At 43.5% G+C, this 19091-nt stretch overlaps 1 protein-coding gene across 1 annotated transcript in view; it reads left to right on the forward strand.

Annotated features, from left to right (window-relative positions):
- The window catches only part of LOC131294702 (semaphorin-2A-like), a 171091-nt gene that overhangs the window by 123078 nt on the left and 28922 nt on the right, over positions 1 to 19091 (forward strand). Inside the window, exon 5 of the mRNA XM_058322747.1 lies at positions 14242 to 14349. Within this exon, the coding sequence (XP_058178730.1) occupies positions 14242 to 14349 (108 nt within the window). The remainder of the gene's footprint in view (positions 1 to 14241; positions 14350 to 19091) is intronic.

Raw genomic sequence — 19091 nt, forward strand, 5'->3', positions numbered from 1 at the left:
CTAAAAAAAAAACTTCGGTGAAAGCCAACTTCGAATCTGGATTGTTCCTAATTCTAGTGGTGTAAAACTTTTCTATTGTGTATCCTTTGCGTAGTAAGGTAACTCTTTTTACTCGTTCAGTGATCGTTCACTCTCGTTAACGACTCGTTCCAAAAATCGTTCATTCATCTAAAATCAAGATACTTTTTCCAAGTGTAATAAACAGCTCCCGTTTTTCAGTGCTGCTTAAATCTTTTTTTCGTTTCGTTTCTAGTGTGCAAACTTTTGTGTACCTAGTTTTCCTTGATTCTAATGAAGCCCAATTGTTTTAGTGCAAGTGAAAAAGTTGCTCAATGCGAAAGATACATAAAGTTGCCATTATTTTTACCCCTCTCCGATGACCTCTTCTATCTCAATGTCGGTGTGCTTCACGGTGCGTTTGCGTGTCCAAGTGGTTGGTCGGTGTTTGTGTTTGCCCGATGCCTTTTTGTCCGTTGCGCTCGGCATGGAAGGGCCATGCATGTGTGTGTGTGCGTGTGTGTGTGTGGTATGCAAATTTGCAAAATATTTTAATTATTCCACTCCGATAGTAAACCGAGTGAGCAGAGCGAAAAGAAAAGAGACGCTATGTTTTTCGGGCATGGACAGTGGTGCACATAGACACACAGCGATGCGCATTTGTGCACGGAAGCATAAATAAATCCGGATGTAGGTCAATGGAGCTCGCAACCCCGGGCCCACCGGGTGGTGCACAGGACGACGTACAACGTAGTATAATTGGCAAGGACGCTGTTGTGGTGCTCAAAATATTTTAAAATTTGGACCAACGCGAAATGCAGATACGCCGGGAGTGGACAAAAAACGAAATATTCAAAAAACATTCACGACTCCATGAATAGTAGTACACCTGATAGAAATGTAAATGGCTCTAGCAGGAATTGGTAAATGATGGAAAAATTACGCAAAAACCCCCAGTTACATCGTGCGGTGCGTGTATTTTTCCAACCGAGACCAATCTTGTCATGTAAACAACAGTAACATATCTGCTAGGATAATAGGTTTGTAAGTAACAATGTGTACACGACATGAGTGAAATATTGTTAGTTTATTCATGACCGCTCACGATTCTCGGGAAACTCGCCTCGAGGTTACCAAGCAGAAAAATTGTAAAAAAATCAGGTTAGGAATATGCATGACATGCTTTGAACCTATTATCATAGCTTTGTTCTCATCTGGTTCTATTGGTTTTTGTTTTAAGAGCGAATAATTTGATCCAGTGTGTATGGATATATTTTATTGTTGATTGAATTTTTCTATAAATAAAAATATTTGTGAAACACGTATCCACCTTTCACACATTGTGATGTAAATCATTCAAATAAAATCTCCATGGTACCACACACCAAGGTTTCGTAAGACAATATTATTTCTGTTGATTTATGTTGCAAATGCAATTACACTTTAAATACAATCAAACAAATTGATTTCGATCAATATTTACTTGAAAGTCTGCCCGCTGCAAGCCCAATGGCAATCGTACAGCGATGGTATCTTGCTTCATACACGAGTCTAATGGTTTAGTTTGCAAATCAGCATTCATAATTGAGACGCACACCGCCACAAGATTGTCCCAGTAGGCTCTGGGAGGCAAACACTCCTGGGGCGGCAACAGCATGAAACAATACCGTAGGCCATCCCGGAGTGCCGCTGGTGATTGAAATTTATGTGTGATTGCTAGACAAATGCGCGTTTGCTTGCAGAACGTGATCATTTATGGGCTTTTCTACCTCTCCGTTGCGGCATCTTTACGCCCTCCCTCAACCTAGAGGCTCAGTTTTTGTTCTTAAGGCCGACAGCATCGGGGTTTCTTGAGTAAAGAAATCATACCAATCACCACGCGTGCCTTCGACGGCTCCGAGCCATATGCTGACGATGGTGGATCGTGCGCTTCCCTGTTGATTCGTAATCGTACTGTTAACTCCAGTTTTGCTTGCGCACGGCTGTAACGCAGATTTTGTGTGGTTTTCCTTTATACATCGGGCCGCTTCAAAACGGATACGTTCGTTATGGATAAAAGCTGAACCGAAACACGTAGGCTTTCGAGGTAGTAGGACATGTTGGTAGCCCAGCCGGTAGAGCTTATTCTTCGCATCGAAAATGCTCATCAAGTGCGAAAAATTCAAATTTTGCCTCCGTATAACACGTATAAAAATCAATTTACTTGCATGACTAGGGGAAAACCCCGTCGCTGGAATGCGTCCGTAAACGATTCTCGCTTAAAAAACACCGGCCTCGTATTGTGTGCCGAAATGCTGTGTTCCCTCAAGCCTTCGCCAATGCCCCCCCGTTACGGCTAGAGGTTCTTTCTTTCTAATCATTACAGAAGCGCTCCACTACATCGCTCTGCATGTAGAAAATTTCCCATGAATCGGGGCTACGTGCACGCTAGTTCCCCCTAGGCCTAGGACCTCGTTCGAGTGAAAATATGCACGCACGGACGCACTGGCACGCGTGTCCAAACGAAGGAAATACACCGATCTGGGGGGGAATTCCGAAAGAAAAATACAGCGTGCGTGTCTACATCTTCGAAAATTGGCGCAGGCGGAAATTGGTTTAGTTTTCAGGACACGCACTCTTCAGTCGGTTGTGTGTGTGTGCTGTGGAAGCCTAAACTGGAAGCCTAAGCTTCTTGTTTCCACAGTCATCGGCATCGCCGTTGAACAACAAACACTTCAACCGCTCTTCGTCGCGGTCGCATGTTTGATGGAATGTGTGTGAGAAAAATTGAAGAATCATTTTGAGCATGAGGTTCTTTTTTTCTTTTGCTTTTTCGTTATCATGCTCCGTCAAACGAGATTAGCGAAGCGAAGTTGAACAAAATGGGGTTCGGGATGGGCATTTTCTTTACCTTGTCTACCGTACTTTACGGTCCATCCGAGAAGCTTTTGCCACTTCCCGAACAATAGGGAAAAAGTGATCAACTGCCCACCGCTTTTTGTTGAGCTTCTCATCGGTGTTGTACACTCTACATGGGAAAAGTTTTGTCAAAGTGCAGAAAAGAAGCTGAGTCATCTACAAATTGCTCACAACGGATATTGTTTTCTGCAATCGTGTATTATTTCCGAGAGAATGTGTTTAGAGAGATAGATGAGTTTGTTTACCAACCGTAGAAGAAGAAAAAACAATATTATCTACGGTTCGTATGTACGTAAAACTCCTGACATTATGGATAAAACTTTGCCCTCCCACATTCGTTGCTTTGAGATCCTCGATGATCATGTATTGTTTAACCTATATTTCTTTACAGTGATGACTTAAGAAGAAAAACGTTAAAAGAAAAACCATGATTGCTGAACATTAGAGATCAATTACAATGGTACAGCAATTTTGATACAATACTTTTTGGCAATGCGGTACTTGAGTTAGTTATAATATCCCATAGTTGAATAGATCATCGTCAAAATCAAAGATAGAAGAGTAAAAACTTGTAATACTAGATAAATGATTAACTTTAACATACAAGGTGATCTATAATTGCTACACCGTTAAATTACGCTTTTTCGAGAGTGTTTATGAAGACACACGCACAAGGATTCCACAGGTTAGAAGGTTGCAATGAAGAAGAGCTTATAAAGTAATTTCAAGCAAACGGTTAAGATCTGTCGAGGCAGAGCTCTTCATTTTCCTAGGGTTGTAACGTGCATCGACTCGGTTTGCCCCTAAGCCATCAATTTGCGCTGTGATAAATTACATTTTCTCATCGACTTTGTAGGCAGCGAGAATTGGCTGCGGGAAAGTGCGCCATTGGAATGGATTCTACCACACGCACCCACACATGCCCGTTCGAGAAGTATGCTTTCCTTTGGATTTGCTTGGGGTTGATGCAGCTAGCAAAAGCAACCACCATCACAAGAAAGTACAATCGCGGAAAGGAGGAGATTTCAGGAAACCGTGGAGGTTATGTTGTTTATCCTGTTTCTGAGCTTCTTGCATGTGTCTGTGCGTTGGAGTGCTAGAGCCGTAGGCATTTATGTTCTCAAGAGTGTGTTTCCCCTTTTTTCTCGTAAATACTTTCAACCCAGAAGATCATTGGCTACACCGTGTTAGACAAAGAAGATTCCTGTGTAGAGACTGTCCTTTTTTACTCCCACTCTAAAGGGAATACACCCCCCATATGGTGGAAATCTGTTTGAACTGTGAACCTCACCTAGCATACAGTCATCAATAAAGAGCACACGCGTAGGCACGGCAGCGGAAAGAATCCTTCAAAAATGATACCAAAAGACAATTACAATTATTTCTCGAGAGTATTGGATTAAGAAGTCGAATTCTTGCCTTATCAAGAGGCCTTAATTTTTGACGACTTTTGACAGCATATTGATGCCTCAAACGGCTTCAAACAGGACTTGAGGCTAAGATGAAAAATGATGCGAAATGAGAAATGATCCCAGCGTCGTTCATATGCTTCACTCCCCGTAAACTGGTAATAAAGCCCGAAAATTGGCCTATGAGCCATGAGAGGTAGTCTGCCCCAGGCGAAGCCACTGCCAATTTTGTGGCAACCATCCAGTTCCTCAGCACCTCACACACGGCGGTATAGTCTTGTGTTGAGAGGAATTCTTTCCAAACTTTTCCCTCGAAGCGGAAACTTGGAATGGAAGCAGATTAGCTAACTGCCTGTGACGAAGGAAGTTAATTATGAAATTTTTCAATTTCTTTCCGAGAAGTGGTTTTCCCACGCCCCACCGCATCGTGTACATCGGAACAAATATTTTCCGAAACCGAAAAGATGAAAGATTAGCGCGGCGAGCACGAGATCTACCTTCAGGCAGCCTACCATCCTTCATCAACAGGGAACCTCCTGTTAAGCAGGGAGGACGGTCAAAGCAAATATGCCTTATATGTTTTCCGCGGGCTAACGGTGCGTACACGCTCTGGCTCATAAATGGTTTCGGTGTTCTCGGGAGAACCCACTGCGCGAGGAATCCATACGCATGGCGCACTGGAAAAGTTTTATAATATTAATTGGCTTTTCTCTTAACGCGGATAGGAACTAATTTGCGCCACAAGAAAACCAATTCGAAAGAGATTGTTTTTCAGTTCATTCGAGGTAATTTTAAGAAAATTTTAGACAAGCTTCATATTGTGTCTGACCGCAAAGTATGTTCATTTATATCTTCAAAGCTGCCCGAAAGCTATTCTATGGCTTCTGAGTCCTAATTTTCGTATATTTTCCGTAGATTCTTTATACCTTTTTTAATGTTTCACCTATCATTCTTTTTAAACAGTATACTTACGAAACCGTTCAATAAAGATCAACAACCGATGAATGGCCATGTAACGACGGACAGGTGCAGTGCCCAATCGATTTAACCGCGTCGCGCGTTGCATCAATAATATGCTTTGTCGAAAAGGTCCTTGCTAAATCTTTGCATAATCTGGTAGCTAAGATGGAACGTGCAGATTTCCCGCGCTGGGTTGGGAATTCGTAACGAAAAGGTCCTATAAAAAGGCTATAAACTACAAGCACAACAACAAAGGCAGACAAAGAAGGATAGCGAAGAAAATTGTTGGCTTCATGGAAAGGTCACCAACTCATAGCTGAACCTTGGACCGATCAAACTTCTCCCTCGACCATGCGACCTTCGAACGACTGACGTGCGTCTGGAGACGCTTCACCATTGTCGTCTTCTATCCATCTTCTCGACCATCACCGATAGCACGACTTCGATGGATTTGTCCTTGGCGTATCCTTTCATTGTTTCATCATTCCCGAGAAGCTCCTGCAAGGTGGAGTGTTTTGTGCTCTCTCAGGTCGTTTCGTTGCGAATCGGTTTGGGAACAACATATGACTCGTGCACTCTACATGTGGCGGATTTTCTGGGCCCCCTGAAGGATTCTGTCACATACAAACACATTTTAGTTTTCTTCGCCATCTTCGGGATGAGTTGGAAACGCTCATCGGTCTATTGGTCTTTTTTTTTTAGTTTGAAGCTTAGGACCACCTCCACTTTTGGACAGCAAATTTGAAGCATTCATTCATTCGAACATGTGGTGGATTGTTCCCGTTGAGAAGAAGACAGACGCCATGCGGCGTTTTTCGTAGCTCTTCTTGTAGTTTCTTGAATAGCGAGAAATGGGAATAAATCCCTTTGGAAAATCCGTAGCCGAAATTTGTTTGCATATCGTGCCTTACTACTGGCGACACTGTTTAAGCTTTCCAATCTTTGTAACGAGTTTTGAGTATTTTTCCCCAGTGTTCTGCTGCCTCTGCCTTGAGGTTCTGACTCGCATGAAATAGATATTCCATTATTACGTTCCTCTTTGCAACGTCTTAAACATGGTCTAGCAAGCTTGTCATCGTTTTATTTCATTTAAAACGTGTGTTCTTGTTCTTATAGAGCCTTATCTGCACGTTGAAACGATACGTCGAACGTACGTCTGGGTTGACATGTCTTCGGATGGACTATCGAATTGATCTCCATGGTAAACTGAGTGCTGACGGCAATCATCAAATCTGACAACGCTCCCCTTTCTCGAGGGATTGTAGCGAAATCAATCCTTTGCACAAGCTGAATCGCAGAACGAATTGTTCGTCAATCTATCCGAAGAATGAACCTCTCGAGGTTTAATGTAACTATCGTTGACATTCAATGAAATTTTCGAAGAAATTGGTTCACGTACTTGATGAATATTCGCTCATGGACCGAAAACGAGAACCTTAAAGTGAACCAAAAATATGTTCAATCAACATCAAACTCAAGCTAGTTGAGATTACGAAAATAGTAGTTTGGGGTAACAATTGATGAAGTCTAATGAGAATTTTCCGTTTTCGGCACGTACTTTAAAATAAATTACCACTCAGCAATGGAAGAGCGAGTATAGGCATAACCCTCAGTTAGTCTTTTAAAAACACATTTAGGCCTTGCGTCGTAGCTTGACATGCCTTTGGCGGCGTCCTCCTGCGATGCAGTTTTTTTTATTCTTCTCCTCTATCCCACAATTTACATTTTTTATTAGCTTTCCACTGTTGATATTCCGTCCCGGAAAGACATTCACCTCCCGAACGAAGGAACCTAGTGAAAGGGAACAAGCTTAAAATGTTTCCCGCCTTTGCAACAATTCCCCCCATCTGGACTGTGTTGTGTATTGGCGAGAAGTCGATTCGATTTTCTTTTACATTAGCATTATGATGTGCTAATGCACCCTTCGCGTGTTTAATTAAGTGTACAAAAAATGGAAAATTACGCCAATTTTCCCGATAAGGGGGAAGAGGAAAAAAATGCAATGGATGGAAGTCGCGGCTCCCTAATAGGAGTTGAAAAATCGATAGAAACGGTTGGGGGTCGATAACATTTGTTTAAATATGATGGAAAACTCGGCTGGGGCGAATTCAACGTAGTTGCTCGTAGTTACACTCCAAGGATTTCGTTGCATATAAGTAAGTGGCTGGGTTATAAGATTGTTGGAAAAAATAATAGCGTCAATTTTCATTCCCCACCCAAGGGCCGATTAGCTGGCAAATTATGATGTTCATGCTCTGGCATGTATCATACATTGTTTTTCGGTGCTTACCCGTTTGTTTCGCCAGGCCACGTGTGCACTAAGCAATGTGCATTATTTCCTTTAAGGTCGAATGAACGCACTTAGAATATACCCCACTATGTTACTGCTCCAATGTCGTGTGTAAACGAGAAAATAAACTGACTTGCCCCCCTTCGTACTTGGGAGAACAGCTTACGGAACCGGGAAATATTTCCAGAAATTGACGTGCGCATAGAAGAGCTGCCCATTTTCCCGGCGGCCCAACATCAGGGCTGTCAAAAACGGGTTGGAACTAAACTTTCCTTTCCTTCGACATCGATTCTTGTTTCTTTTGCGCTGTCAAAGCGTGGAATGGAAACGAAAATGTGTGAACAGTTTCCGCCCGCTGTCGATTACAATCAATACGTACTTGCCACGACTGGAGCCATGGACAAAGCGAGCTTCGTTGCTGTGGCAAGTCCTAGGCGGCGCTATCCCAACTGTTGGGGAAAAAGTTTCCTTCTTTTTAGACGCACTTCATAACTTCTAGTCCCCCGCAAACACATATGTGCCATGAACCGGCTGGGGTAAGCTGCTGTCCTGCTTATTGCATTCGGTAAACCTCACGTGCTTCCGGACGTCGAGACGGTGGAGACTTGTGATTGTTTCACTTACGAATGTCGGGGATTGTTCACCTGATTTCCAAATTGGTTCTGACTGTTTGCTTTGCCGTTACGCTATACTACCCAGAAGCAGACTGTTTTGACTGAAGGCAGATAGTTTATTAAAGGCGGAAAAGTCACTCAAGCAAACAATTTCCACACCACGTGTGTCACGCTCTCCGGAAGCTCGCATCTTTTCCCGTACTTTGGTGGCGCGAATTTCCGGGAAACAGAAAATGTCGTCCCCGCAGCTGTGAAATATTTCAAAAATATACTTCAACACTCCGCTGTCTCAGAGTTGGATAAATAATCTCGCCTCCAGTGTGTCGGGAGATGTGTGCCGAGGAAAATAAAATAGAACCCCGGAATGGAATTCTGGAACAACCATGTGATTCTTCCACCGCTCGACAGCCGTATTTCGTTGTGTGCAGAATTCGCGGCATCGGTTGTGGAGCGAACACTCGCCGGAGAAAGTTTAATAACCATCATAAACAGTTGATGCATGCAGTTGTCGTCGACGCCGAGTTTCCAATTTCCGGAAGCAATAACTCAGCTGATTCGCTGCGGAATGTGCTCACACCCGGTTTCTTTTGTATATTTTTTTTCCTGCTCGTGTGGACTTTTCCACTCTCACACACGGTTACAGATTCCACCGGCATTGAGTGTAAACAACAAATAGTTTCCTAGATTGCTTGTATTGCTGGTGACAGTTTGTTTTTGATGTACATATTTTTTTGTTTTTGTTTTTTTTGATCCCCTGTTATTGTAAATCACTTTTGAGCACATCAGAAGTTGTGCTGTGTTTGCTGAACCGAACAATCCGATAGCTGATTTTCTTTATTTTCAATCCTAACACCTACCCGATTAACGTTCACTTTCCGACGTTTAAGCACAACATGCTAGCGTGAATGACGATTCAAATTTTCAGCTTCAGAATCGAACATCGTCTACACCCAATCTCCGTACCAACACTTCGAAGTTAGCCGTCCGCTAAAGTACGGAAAAAAGCTATACAAGCAACATACTTGCCAACATAACAACACAACACCCGTTTGCTGATCGAAAGGGGCAGGAGGGAAAAAACATGCTTTCCAAACGGGAAGCGAATTTCCCCGGACGGGAAATTGCATCCATACTCTCTAACGGTGATCGAGCAATTTCTGTGTGGCTCCGCGGAAGTAAGTGGGCTGAAGTGCAAGCAACAAACACAACGTTGCACGAAATCGTTGAAGGTGTTGCAGATGCAGTTGCGACCTCACACAAATCACGTTTGCGAACGTACGGCGGTGGATTTTATGTGCACGCTCTTCGGCACTCAGCTCCAATAAACACTACGATAAACAAAGCATAATGGTTTTACTTTAAGGCCTCTAGGAAATACTGCAAATATAGAGATGCTTCTAGATGCAACAACCAACAGTTAAATATGTGTAAATTGTTTTTATACTAAAATAAAAATGTTTAATTTGTGTGAAACTTTTACCTTGAGAAGAGACTACTCACAACGTCCAACGGTTCGTCAATTTTGAAAGCCACTTGCAAAGGGGTATGGAAACAAGACTTTTGATGGAAATAATTGTGAAACGAATTTATCCATTAGTGCTATTTCATGTTTTTCGTCGGGTCATACCCAGCCGTATGTTACGCTCCGTTATTTGCAATGGCATTGAAAAAGTAAACCGATGCCAACGTTTCGCCACACTCTTTCTGGTTAAAATTTGTCCTTAATTCAAACGTCCATGAAAAAGGGTTTAATTCTGTCAAACACTTTTTCCCCTCCATACTACTCAGCTTCTCCGTTGCAGGTGGTCATTCATTCCGGTCCTTTCCTTGCCGAGTTTTTATTTAAAACTTCATCGGATTTCGATCCGATTGGAGTTTACGAGTTTGCTGAGCGAACAAAGGGGCATTGATTTGATCTTGGAATAAAGTGCTTTTCGTGTTATTGCCAAACTCACACCTATCGGCTATCATGTCTCCACCTGTTCACGAACACCACGGAGGAGAAATCGCTGCTGGCATTATTTTTACGCTCGCCACACAATAAAGGTGATACGCCACAAACCCGACATAGGTATACGCAGTCCACAGATAGTTCGACGAAGCATAAGGACACGGCTGTGATTTATCGAATGTAATAATAGTACCGAGGTATCGGGAAAGGATACTTGCGATGCTTTTCGAACCGCTCGTACCCCCCGAATGATTCAGTCAAAGGGGTGCCACAATTCACTCGCCTTTTATTACCCCCCGCGGGTGGGAAAGCTTTGGGGGCCACTCCGGGAAGCGACTTCCAGTTGTTCCGACCGTGGGACGTGGGGAAATATAAACAATCTGATAAATGAGGGAAATACATTTGCTACTGCTGGTTTCCGCTTTTTATTGGGTTTTCTAGTGTTCGATAAACATTTGAGAAGAGGATTTAATTCGATTAAAATACCATTTCTGAACCAAATTTAATTTGTTGTTTAATCATGGCTGAGTTTAATAACTTCAAATTTCATATATCATTCGTTTATATTTAAAAAAATTGTGCCTTTCTTCTGTTAAACATGGTTAAACATAAGTTCGGATCACGAGCATCTAAAGCTTCATTTTGCGATTGATTTTTACTTGCCTTAGCCGAGAAGCACAATCATCGGTTTCCGAAAGATTGATGCCATTATTACAAAAGGAAGCAAGATAAATCGTGCTAAGGAATGGGGTTTGTGTATGGTTGTAGCTACTCACAGAAAACTCCACGAACAAAGTGCGCGCGCTATTGCACTTCGAACATCAATCACACATCCCCTACCCGATCAGGCTTTGATGGCTTTATGGCGCATTTCCCTCCGCATCTTCCCTACGGTAATCTTTTATCCATTCCCCGTTTTGTCGTTGTTGATGATTATGACAACAATCACGAGTGAACGGAAAACGCGAGAGAGGACAAGATGCATATATGCCTTTTCCCTACTGTGTAAACATGTGTTAGAAAGAATTGCGCTGGCGAAGGGAAAATTGGAGAAGTGTCTTTGTCGGCGTCTCCCTTATGCCTACATAATGGCTTTTACACGGTTTGTGTCTTAGGAAAAGGAGCAGTCGCCCCAATTCCCGGCAAGAAAGTCGCTTCTGCCAGTGACAGTTATTAGCTTCATTCTGATTTTATGATTATTGGTTTAATGGGTCCGCCACCGAGCGGCGGCTGTCCGATGTCCGGAGGCTGCATTTTTGCTCGGCCGGGAGGAAAATCAAAGAAAAATGTACAGTGATTTGATTTTCTCGGCCCCTTGGCCTCAAGGAAGAATTATGGTCGCGGCGGAGAAATTTGTCTTACGCATGTTCGAAAGTGGCTCCATCTCGGTCCCATTTTTCGGGCCGCCTTTCGTCCGGAAGTTCCGGGGGGGGCCGGACCGAATGGACCGAGGCCCACGTAAAGTGATATCCATTTCACTTCGACCCCGCCTAGACGCGCGTTTTGTTTGCCTAATAGATTTACTGTGATTTTTATTGGATTTATGCACCCGACTCCGTGATTAAAGAGGGCCGTGAAAGAATGAGATTCTCGTTACAGAGCGAAGAATATGTCCCTGCCTTCGACTGGTTTTGCCCCAGCGGATATGATAAAGGATTCTTTCTGGCACTCTCCGCTCGGTCGGAAATCCTCTGGGAGCCAAACAAAAGGGATGAGTCACGTTTCGTCTTAGCTACCACCCGTCTAAGGATGGCTAATGTTATTCTTCTAATGTTCTTGTGTCTACTGGACAAACATAAAAGGGCGACGTTTCGTGAGGGTATTCGTACATACCCGACCCGACACGTTGGACACCATTAGGTTAGCGCAGGCTAATGAGTTTAATTTGTTTATCTCTCGTCTAGATAGTTTACCAGCTTTGATACTAATTCTTATAATAATTATAATAATTATTGTGTTTTCATTAAGAGTATCAAATTAACTCATTTTCTACATTAGCTTACAGTTGTCGTTTGTACAAATGGATTTTACTTCACAGTGTGTTCTAATTCGAATGAAACGTTACCCTTAAAATTAAGTTTGTGGTTACAATTCAAAGAATGTTTATTATGTATTTAACATTCGAAGAGATTTCATAAGTATTTCATTATAAAATAGCCTACATTAAATTAATTATTCTTTGATGTATGGCTACACTATATCTTTTCTGTGTTTCGTGTGCAACTCTTGTTTATCGTTAATGTTAATCACGTTTTGCCAACTAAAAAGTCCTTGCGACGTCTTCTCCCTATCAGCGAACTGTGGGAGAAAATACATTCCTGTGCAATTAAAGTTATCTCCAAATAGAAAGGCGAGCACCCCATGCTGTGGACAAAGTTTTCCACCAGCGTTTCCCACCTATGCTACCTTACGGATGGCAACACTAATGCAACGCCGGAAGGAGGTGCGCTCATATGTGGCCATTTTCTATTAGGTAAATTGCACATATCAAGTTATTAATTGTTAAAGTTATTACTATAAATTATCGCACAATCTTCTATGAGCCCCGAAACTTGCCGCAGCTGCTTGAATTTATGAGTGTGTGTGTGTGTGTTGGCGTGAGTGTGTGTTCGCATATGACATCTCGCGTAGTCTACCCGGAACTACGAGTGCCAGCGGCATGTAACGCGCGTTCGTCGAGGAGAGAACCGATGAGCAACCGCCTTTCGTGTACCTTACCTTTCTGATGGATCCTAAGACTTCGAGTTGGACGTCCCCTCGAGAGCTGTCCTGAATGCTGCGACCTGGAGGACGACTCTCCCGTGTGGTGACCAAGTCGGTGGTCGTGTACGTTGGTGGAATGTGGTGGCCAGAGCGAGAAATTTACTGCTCCCTAGAACTACCATAAAGATGGAAAAGATGGCTAGAAACTTCTCCTTCGCCAGGTCCCATAAATTCCAACGTCAATATTCATAATTCTCTACCGCGTTGCCGCGTCTACTCGTCGCGTCTCCCAGCATACACCCTGTGCCAGTGACAATTTCTCGGGCCTCGAACTCCTAAGACACCCGAATGATGTAAAACGTACTGCTGCAACGCGCCTCGGTCGCGATCTGACGCTCCCGATGGAGGCGCATGGTGCCGCACTAGGGTCGAGCTGGCTGCGTACGTATGAAACGTTACCGACGTTCGAGCAGTCACTGGCAGAAGTGATTTTCCTGCTGCAACTAGACCGTATGCACATGGCGCTTCCGGGCAGGTAACTTCTGTGGGGTCGGGGCAACCTCCGTTCTACCCGCGAGTCGAGGAGGATAGCGTTTCCTCCGATTCCATCTCACTCACACATCCATCCCCGCGCTCCGGGAAAACAAAGGGGGATTTATTGAAGTTATTAGAGAAAGTATAATTTATATTTATCGTACTCTTTTCCCGTGGGGAAGCATATTGTGCGGCGGTGGCGGCGGCTGTTGAATGAAATGCGAGCCGGCTCGCTCCTGGGAGAACTGATCGCGTGGAAAACTCAGCCGAAGCGCAAAATGGTTCTCTTGGCTTCGACGTCGGGGGTTGTCCGGACGAGTGGGTGGCGTTGTGTAAAGCATTGCGCTTAGTGTGTTGTTTATTGTTGGAAACTTTCTCCGTGATGGGAAATTTTCAGCGCCCGTAAGCATTCCTCGCCGTGTCCCGGTTTGTCTGAGGAAAACGCCTCGAACTGCAGTTGGCGCAGAACGAGCGGCACAATTCGGTCAATGGTGGTGAACATTAAAAATGATAGTGAAACCACCAAACGCAGACGACAAAGTTACAACTAACGAAGCTGTCGAAGTTAGCATAAAAATCAATTTGAAGGTATTAAAAAGTGACTACTACTGATGCCTATCGTTCATATTCGCTTCTAGGTAGATTATTACCTGTTTTATGCTGCATACAATACACGGAAAAAAACTATATATCCCAAAGTTTATTACTATGCTTTTTTGTTTGGTAGAAAATATACTTTTTCAACCCAATATCCAACTCGTAGAATGTTAAAGGCAAGAAATAGTGGTAATTTATCCGCAGCTTGATTTTTCTGTCTAAATCGTATTTCATTATATAGGAACTACCTGTTTTAATTGAAATTTTCTTTTCTTTATCTACTTTCAGATGTTTGACTGCAAAAACCATATCCGAGTGATTCAACCAATGGACAGCGGAAACCGTTTGTACATTTGCGGCACAAATGCTCACAACCCAAAGGATCTGGTGATATATGTAAGTGATATTCGGTACTCAAATGTTGATTAAAATTGAAACACTGCTGCGGTAAAAGCTGCTTAAGAACCCATTTGTGCCGAGGTAGAACCATAATAATAGCCAGTCATAATCGGCTAAAGTGAAAGTACAATTAACATTTCGAAAGGTCGCGAAAGGATGGCTTCTCTCCATTATCGAGTGAGGGCGTTATGAAGTGAGACCCCGAGTGAGGAGAAACGTACGATCGCTGTACCGTCACACTGGAGGACCATCTTCGTCTGTATTGTTCGGGGAAACCGTGGAAAATCTGCGTCGCTTTGTTTTACAGACCTCCATTCTCCAGCAGTTGGAGCTTTTCCTGGTGCGGTGTTTTAAAAATTGACAAAAAAAAGTCGTTTTTTTTTTTTGAGTCCACTCAACTAAGCCATTGTCAACAGTTCCTGATGGCTGCTCTTCTACTCCTCTTAACCTTCTCCAACCGTCGAGCGTTTCCCAGCACCCGCGTTTATAATCCGCGGTTTCGCAACAAAACCTTCTAAACATTCACGTGGTTTCCCGGAAAAATGCATCTCCGGTGGATGGTTTTAGCAGAAGGCAGTTAAAACACGGACCTGCCAGCTGGGGTTGGCTCACCTTAAAAGTAAGGGGCTCGCTCTCGGTAAGGGACATCGTTGAAAAGACAGATGAGCCCACGGTTGGGAATTAGCGTATGCTGATGATGGCTTTTAAAGCTTTTCCTCGCATCCACTCGCGCCATAATGGCGTGCATAAAAATTAACAATGTCCTCTTTTCGCACGACCCCTCCCGGAGGATTTTTATGGAACAATTTAATAGCATTATCGTACACACCCCCGCACTCTAAACCGGTGCCGGTCAACCGCCGTACTCGTGATTATAATGTTATTGTTTCAAAGCTGGGCCGCCCTTTTCCCGAGGGGGCGCTCCCGCCAGACGCTTGCTTTATTGTGTGTCCATTCTTTCCCCAAGCCACAGCACGGTTTGTTTAGGGTTTTTTGAATAAAGCCGGAAATTCTAATGTACGCCACCCCCTCTCCCACACACATGCTACCTGGTTTCGTGTCGCACAAATTTGTTGGCAGTAGCACCCCCCAAAAAACGACACCTCTGTGCCAAACCCCGAGCGACGCCATCTTAAACCCCAATTAACCTCGGCTGCTTGTGGAGGAGGTGGTGTGTCGACAACTCCCATAATTCCGGGAGGCATTAAAACTTTAAAACAACCCCTCGGTTAACGCGTATCCCCGCAACTCGGTTTGCAGATTTTCGCTTTTTGATTCTTTTCCGTTTTTCTCCACTCGGGAACAGTGCTTGAATTTCCCGGATCGATTGGCAACACAAGGACAGACTACTCGTGCACCGTTCAGTGATTGCGTCGAAATAATGAAGCTGTTCTGTAACAAAAGATTCCTCGAGCGATCAATAGTAAGAAGCTCCCTTCGTAGGAAAAATCCCAAAATTGAAAGGCGCGCCTCTATCTGCAGTCTACGATTACGACACGGTATTTCCTTAATGAAAGTGTCCTCAAAGAAGCAACAACGGTACCCTCCGGCTCTAGGGTCCGCTAGCGCGCACTGCTCTTAATGTCATTTACATTAAATTAAATTACAAAATTTAACTCATCAGCGAATCGTCTTGCCTTTCCGCGTCAAGTCGTAAGCCGCATTCCGTTCTTCACGTCTGAAAGTCGGCTGCGACTTTTGCGCGACACCACTATAAACCGTTAACGCCCGAAGTGTCAACATCCATCAAAGATTATAGGCTCATTAAGCCGCCCCCTGCCCTTTCGTCGGCGCTTGTGGCCGTCTTCCGTTTCGTATGCGGGCGAAGCTTTCATCCGGGAAATGCGTTTTCCTTCCAATCGAGCGCACTGCGCGAATGGCGTGTCAATCTCTAGGCCGCGAACGCGAACGAGGCGTGAAACCTATTATGTAAGTGGGATTATTTAAAAATCGTAAAAGCTAGTCCAGATTATGCGTCAAACGGTATTTCCGTGTAGCATTACATTGCTGTCCATGGTGCGAGTTTCTTGTCATCGTTTTTTTTTCCTTGAAGCGTCACTGACTGATGCATATCGCTCCCTAAGGGAAAAGGAAGGAAATCTTTGGCAAGAAAACGTGTCAAAAAGTGAAGGGAAAACTCATCGCTCGTCTAACGCGTCCGTGCTTTAATCGGTTTGTCTACATTAAACAGTCTGCAGTATCTGGAACCATTAAACCGAAAATCTAATTAAGAAACGGAAACATCGTCGCAGTCAACTTTAATATAAACTCCTAGAACATTTGAGGATAGAATTTTTTTTAGAAAACTGAGAACTTTTGTGGAATAAGGTTTACAAATAATCTGTTGCATGTCTTGGTCTCAAAAATAGAGTACGACTAACTAAGAATTAAACTGTTTATTTCGATGAAGTTATGAATTTTTCCTTTTGTGTTTGTTTTTCAATTCTTTTCGTTCTTCAAACATTTCCTCGCTAGCGACAGCATTATCGTACCGTTATGGTCGATTGCATTGGTAATGGATTTTCAGAACGGCATTTAGGTTTCCCTCAGTTAACGATTGCTACCAATGGTTTTCATTTTCCGTACACCCCCCTTTTCACCCGCCCATACTCCATCGAACATGTGGGTCCTGAAATGGTAAACTCGCTTAGGCTTGCCAGGCATGTGGATGGTTGGTTGGGCTTTTGCGAAAGAGTTACGCGCATTTGCCTTCATCATCAACTGGCGACAGTAGTAAGTGCAACTTTCGAGCATCGAAAACTCAATCAAGTGGAAAACTTCTGCCGCCGGTTGGCTCAAGTACAATTGTTTCCACTTTTACCCCGGGGCGATAACTTTTGCCAGTTTGACGCGCTCGCTGGGGTTGGAAATGACTGAGTTCGCAGAAATAGTCGTTATCGGTTTTCAGAGGAGAAAAAAAAGAGAGAAGGAAATGGATCTGCCCAAGACCATCTCTCGGGGAGGTCTGCTTGGTGCAGGGCAAGGAAAAACTGAAAAACATCAAATGTAATGAAGCGTGAGTAATTAATCGATCGAGCCTTAGCAAACTGCTTTTAATTACCAACTCTCTCGAGCCCTTTGTCTTTTGCTCCGTGACATCCGATCCCATTAAATGCACACGTTGCGTAGGACCCCCTTATGAACCCCCCTTCGATGGTTCGGCATCTTTTAAGCTGAACGGAGCTGTGGCTTTTCACTGTGGAAAGCAACTACCGTCTGGTATTCTTTTCTCTAAAGTAAATTATGAACAAAAAAGGTCCACCGGACCAAGATTGATTGAGTTCCGTCTACGAAATGAATGACGTACTTTTTTTTAAGGCTTTAGGGTAGATTAAACGATGCTCTTACCAGGCCAGGATAAACGTAATTCATTTGCGAGCACGAGTCTCACAATTCGTTAACTTCTCTCTGGAGCATACTTTAAGTTCGAAGGCGTTTAAAAACTGTGTATACTTTAACATGAGGATGGAAAATGTTCACGAATGAACTCAATACAATATTTTATCTTGACGGTTTTCTAGTTTGAACCTAGTTCTAGTTCTAGTAAACGTGAAGAAAGTCAACCGAATGGATCCAAAGTGAGCCGGTGTTATTGCTTATCCATTTCCCTTGGCTCGTACGGATGCTGCCACTAGCTGTCCAGATGGCCTGACGGAACAGTGACAGTCGCAATCTGCACCGGACGTGATTCATTTGAGATGCAGTTTTTAATTTATCACTCACTTCTTCTCGCTCGACAAACGCGCTCCAAAATTCAATCGGCCCACGGCACACAATAACGATGTCGCGCAAAAGAATGGAACGAACCGAAGCCCTACGACGTGGTGTGCAGGTACTGTCAACGGATGGATCCAGTTGGGCCGGAAAATTTATGGTTTAATCTTGCGTCGGAGAATCCATTCCATTCCGTGCGAGCATGCCAGACACCAGCCGAAATCGACCGAAACGAATACTTTCCGGAGGAAAACAGGTCGGTATTTTCCTCCTCCATGTGGTGGCCACCCATGCCTATGATCGAATTGTCGCGTGTAGTTTTCCGCGCCTTTTTTTTAAAAGAAAACAAAACCAATACTCGACTCTCCGGTGGCAACAATCCAACTAAAACATTCGGGGGAAATGTTTTCCCCTAGGGTTGGTGTGTTATGAAAAGAAATACAATAACCGGTGCCTTAAATTAAGCAAACAAAATGTGATTTCCGTGTAAACAAAACATCATGCATCCAGAGTACGATAGTGTTTTCATCGTGAAAACCTCGACATTTTCGCTATTTATTTTTTAATGTTTCGTTTACAAATAAATCCGTCGCAGCTTCTGGCGTTCCAAATGAATATGTACGGTATGTTATCTTTTATCAATATTTATTCAAAACTTCCTTCAGGACGACACGACACGACGGAGGGGGGACACAAGGAGCGTAAATATTAGCCCTAGTGGACGATGATTTTGGTCGGGAAATTCATTCAAAAATAACCGAATCGTGGCCAAACCTAAACGCGTTGAACAATTGTGCAAAACTCATTCATTGATTTGAAATATTTTACAAACACTTTTTCGAACGTTCGTTCACCCAACTTTTTTTTAGGATATAGGAGAATGTTTTGGTTGCGGACAGCAAATTTTGCCAACGTTTTCGATTTTCCTCATTGTGCACCGGCCTATGGAGGGGCCTTCCTTGTCCACCGGATTGATGCGTTAAAATGTTCAATCCTTCGTCCGTTGTTGTTCATTCTATTTTCAC

The sequence above is a fragment of the Anopheles ziemanni genome, chromosome 2 (assembly GCF_943734765.1).
Source record: "Anopheles ziemanni chromosome 2, idAnoZiCoDA_A2_x.2, whole genome shotgun sequence".
Classification (NCBI taxonomy): domain Eukaryota; kingdom Metazoa; phylum Arthropoda; class Insecta; order Diptera; family Culicidae; genus Anopheles; species Anopheles ziemanni.